A 5,084-nucleotide genomic window follows, 5' to 3' on the forward strand; every position below is an offset into this window, starting at 1 on the left:
CTTTGCACCTGCCCATTGCCTCCTGGGAGGTGTCTCTGGGGGGCTTTGGGAGGAAGGCTCGTAGTCTTTCTCATGTTGTTTTTTCCCTGGAGCATGCACAGATTCTCTTGGCCAACTTCTTGAATACCAAGAGGGGTTTTTCAGGAAGTTTACTCATTCTATATTATCTAAGAGAACCAATAGAACTTCTACCCTCTGTACATGGCTATCTATACTCATTACCAAGACTCCAACTAGTTAGAGCACACCTGTTCCCCAAGGACAAAAACATAATATTTTGCTGAACATTATATTTCTTGGTAGATTTTCACAGTGAACTGCTTTGTTTTATGAACACAGTAGTCCTTGGTAAAATTCCACAGAACAGTCTGGGCAAGCAGGACTCTTAGCAATAATAAAAAAATACTGTAAGTAATATGATAACTTGCTATAAGTAAGGAAATAAGTCTCAAAACAAGTAACAATTTATCTGTATCAGTACTCCCTTGTCCTGTTTCTTGACCCTGATTTTAGCAGTCCTTGTACATCCTTTGTCTGTCCCAGTCTCCTCACAAAGGAACAACTGGCTTCTCTAACTATTTTTTCCTCATTGGTTTCATGGGGCCTTTCTAACTTCTGTGTCCAGCTTGGTAATTCTGACACTGTTACTTAGGTAATCTTGGCATTATGTGCCATTACTGACGCAGCTACTGAGGAACTGCTGGCCTTGCCCCAGAAGGACCCCAGTGCTTTTTTCCAGTTATCTGTGAAGTTTGACCCTTCCTCACATCGCTGCTTCGTAACCACTTGGAGATCTAGCTACCCTTGTGTCATTATCTTCACCTTTTGTCAGTTTTTCACTACCTGCCATCTGCAGCCACTTCGCATACCATGTTCTGTTCAGAGACCTTAACCTCAAGCCACTGCCAAGTCAGCAGCTAGTAATCTGCCTGTAGCCCCAGGAAATGAGAGGTAAAATTCTCATGCAATTACTGAGTAAATGTAAGGACATGGTATGACCTGTCAAAACTGCACAGTTTGGAGGTTTGAGAGAATTCTGGAAAATTGCCACAAACATTTAAAGGACAGCTCAGGAAGTTGTTCATGCTGCTGCCAAAACCCAATGCCAATGCTTTCTGTCCCTTGTCAGTCACTCTACATTTGAAGTCTCCTGCATATCCTATGTGGATGTCTCCCAAAGGAAATGTTTCTCACACCCCCATATCACAAAAGGACAAGGAGAATGGGATGGCTTCAGTGAAATAACTTGTGGCAATAATTTTCCAGCCAATGTCCTGGCAGACTCCTCGCTGACATTGCTCCTTAATGCCATTTTTTTTGTCTTCTTGCTCCAGTCTCATTTCAATACTGTTTCATGTTTGATTCTGCTTTGGACAGATTTGCTCAAGTTCCTTTATGCTCTCCAGAGCAATGCTTGGGAAAACAGCATCACTCCTGCTTTTCAAATTGTCCTGGTTTCAGCTGGGATAGAGCTAATTTTTTTTCTTTTTAGTAGTTAGAATAGTGCTGTTTTTTGAATTCATTATGGGATATAAGAAGAGTGGGGATAATATACTGATATTTTATGTTGTTACTAAAATATCCAGGACTTTCCAACTCCCCGTGTCCTGCCCATGTGCGGGTGCACACAAAGCTGGGGGGGGCACAGCCAGAGCAGAGGGCCTGGATTGGCTGAGGGAATGTTCCAGATCACACAATGTCACGATCAGTGTGTAGAGGAGGGTGATCTGGGAAGCTCGCTCTTTCCTGGAATTGCAGTTTTGGGATTTTCTTTCCTCTGGTATCACTAACTGGAAGTGGGCTGGGAGTGAGAGGGCAGGTGGTGAGCAACTGCACTGTGCATCACTCATTTTTATATTCTATTATTAATATTATGATAATAACTATTAATATCAATTAAATTGTTTTTATCTCAATCTATGAGTCTCCTTATCTTTACCCCTCCAATTCCTTCCGCCATCCCTCAGGGCAGGGGAGGGTGATGCAGTGGCTGTGTGGTGTTTGTGTGCTGGCCAGGTTTAAACCACAACAGAAACACAAACCAAGACTGGGAGTCTTGAAATGTAGGATGAGAATCCTTGCTTTTCTGCCTGGATGAGCTTGGGATCTGCCAGCCTGTTTCTGCTAGCAAAGAGAGAAACCCACCATTCAGAATAAAACCTGGAGCAAATCAACAAGATTTCATGGAAGCCAGCAGAACAAGGCTAGTTTGTCAGCTCTACTGTGTTCTCCTCCAGCACTTTGCTGTAAGAGGCCAGTCTTATAACTTCTGTGACCAGAACAGGTTGCCTCACTGGTGATTGGGATGGAATGTCCTGCAAATGTGCTGGAAGTAGGGTGGTTTGGGAACACTTCTCCTTAGTCATCCTTTGCAAAGTCAGGGAGGGCCCTTGAGGTAGCACAGAAAGGCTGAAAAGCTCCCCCAGCCAGTGGGAGATGCAATTAGCCCTGTTAATCACTGGCACAATGAAAACAGCTGCTCTGTAATTGGCTTTGCCTTAGGCCACAGGCAGCTTAGCTGAGAGAAATCTGGTTTTCTGAATTATCTATCTGCCTGCTGTGCATTGCCTGGTCCCAAGCAGCACAGGCAGAGTAGGGTGGGCTGCAGAACCCAGACATCTTATGGGGGTGGTGGGGAGAGCCACAGGACAGTGCCTGCTTGCTTGCTTGACCCTCTCCAGGCATTGCTAGGGCCTGTGTCCATCTCTGATGCCATTCCTGGCATCTGAGGAGCACTTTTGAAAGCATTGCCAGATGCCTGCCATGGGCAGGGAATATAGGGCTTGGCTTGCAGAGGCCAGTCTGGTGCAGACAGAGCTCAAGAGTGAGGACTGAGGCCTGCATACACAGTTCTCTGGGTCAGCCTGGTCTCAGGCCTGAACCAGCTTCTGTCCCTAAAAACCGGCACAATTCAAGCCAGCATTCATGGCTGTCCATTATCGTGACTGAAACTCATCCACAGCCCAGCTTCCCGTGAACTCCAGCTTCCAGAGAAGAGTCTCTGTGGTTGGCAAGAGGCCTCTCCAAAGCCAAGATCCCTGGCCCTCTCAGTCTCTTTGTACCAGTTAAATATTGCTGGCCTCCAACACTCTCCCTGGACATGTTAGGGAATGGGAGTTGCCTTTGTTCAAGGCTTTGCACGATGGGGTTCTGTGTTGGGGTGAAGGCTCCTGTGTACTCAGTGAAGCAGCACAGATAAGTCAGTTCCTCGCTGAAGCAGAAACAAACTCTGCAGATCAGCCATGGTACCAAAGACAGTGGTGGATAATTCAGGAAGGCTAGCAGAGCCAGATGCACGTTGACTCACTGTCACACTAATTCTTTACCGGAGTTAGTGAAAACCAGATATCTGATAAATCCCATTGTAAATAGATTACCCAGAATGAAGGCACTTGCAAGAGTTCAGAGGAGCCAGCACAGCAAGCTCTGTTCCTGCCTCGTGTGGCTATAACCCTCCCTTCCCAGTGACCAAGCACACTGAGACTAGTTTGCTTTTCAGGACTGTGTTCTCATGCACACCTCACACAGTAGTACCACACAGACTGGAAAGCCAGTGGATTTTGCAGCAGCAAATGTAATGACTCAGCCAGAGCTGCTGACTTTGAGACTGTTGTGTTGTGACATGAAGTATCATGAGGTCTACTCTGCAAAAGCAGACTCTGCTTCATCTGGGTGCATCTCCCTTAGAGCTGTTCCCCTGCTCAGGACAATCATTAGCCACAGACCTCGTCAGTAACTGACATTCCAGGCACTTGCAACAGAGTTGACAGGCATTGTACAGTTTCTCTGTGCCTTGCTATGTAGGGCTGTTCTATGTCTGCTTCGTACTCTCTGCCTTCTAAGTGGAGGCACTGGACAAAGAAGAGAGGTTCCTGCATGACTCTCCTTCACATCAGCTATGCCTAGCCAGGAGAACTCCTGTTCCATGCACTCATGCCAGTGTGCTGACTGCACTAAAGGTCCCTGAGTTCACACCCACGGGTCAACCAGACCAAGCCACTTCCAGGCTGCTCTGCTGTAGACTTAACCCCAGGGTGGAGAGAGCTGCTCTCCAGCCCTGGAGGAGCAGGCACTCAGGGAGCACAGCTCCCTATCGCAGACCCATCCCTGACCTCTGTGCCATGACAAACACACTACTGCCTGCAACCTGGCAGGGGGAAAAGAGGTGCATGCTGCTGGTGGCAGGGCCAGGGAAACCCTGTCTGCAGGGATCAGGTGCGGACAGCATCCCTTGGAAGGGGCAGGCTGCAAACCCCAGACCCCTGCCACAACTCTGCTGGGCTGCTGGCAGGCCAGCCCAGATGCTGGTGGGTAAGGCCATCATCACAGTCCCTTCAGGCAGCAGGGCAGATGGAGGGGCAGGCACGGGCTGTGTTTCTAGGAGGCTCCTCCACAGCCTGGGAGGGGTGTGTTGTCCCTCAGACAGGGTTTGTTACCCACTGTGCAAAGCCAGCCTCACCCAGAGCCCAGATACCAGTTCTATTTCAGAGCTGCACAAAGAGGGGTGCTAGGGGGTAATTCCACAAAGCTGGGACACTGCACAAAGGAACTGCAGCCTATTTATCCTATTACGTGATTAGTCAAAACCTATCTAAGTTTACACCCCCATCTGCTATTGGCTGGTTATATTTAAATTAGCCTCGCTTGATGTGTTAATTAGCACGTGTGCTCCTTGCAGGTGTAGGGGCAGGTTTTTTTGGTCTTGAGTTAGTTATAATGATCTCCCCCTCCCACCTTTACTTCTCCCCCAGTTTCTGTAGAATTTTGCTGACTGCTTCTTGGGCAATGGTCCATCTCCTGGAGCCTTCTGGGACAGGGTGCCCCCTCTCACCAGTCCTTTATCGCCTCCTCCCCGGTGAAGTTTAGTGAGGCCTGGATCCCATCAGGCTCACGGAAGGAGGCCGCGGTCGTGTCTACCCGCGAGCCGTACCGGCGGTGGCGCGGGGCTGCCGGCATGTTCCGCATCGAGGGGTTGGGGCCCAAGATGGACCCGGAGGAGCTGAAGCGGAAGATGCGCCGCGACGTCCTCGCCTCTGTCCGCAACTTCCTCATCTACGTGGCGCTACTGCGGATCAGTAAGTGCT

At 48.8% G+C, this 5,084-nt stretch overlaps 1 protein-coding gene across 1 annotated transcript in view; it reads left to right on the plus strand.

The window, feature by feature from the left end:
• Positions 1-4,894: 4,894 nt before the first annotated feature.
• Positions 4,895-5,084, plus strand: part of TOMM5 (translocase of outer mitochondrial membrane 5) — a 1,158-nt gene continuing 968 nt past the window's right edge. The window contains exon 1 of the mRNA XM_026866900.1: positions 4,895-5,075. Within this exon, the coding sequence (XP_026722701.1) occupies positions 4,955-5,075 (121 nt within the window). The 5' untranslated portion in view covers positions 4,895-4,954. The remainder of the gene's footprint in view (positions 5,076-5,084) is intronic.

This window comes from Athene cunicularia (genome assembly GCF_003259725.1).
Source record: "Athene cunicularia isolate RWA chromosome Z unlocalized genomic scaffold, athCun1 chrZ_part5, whole genome shotgun sequence".
Classification (NCBI taxonomy): Eukaryota; Metazoa; Chordata; class Aves; order Strigiformes; family Strigidae; genus Athene; species Athene cunicularia.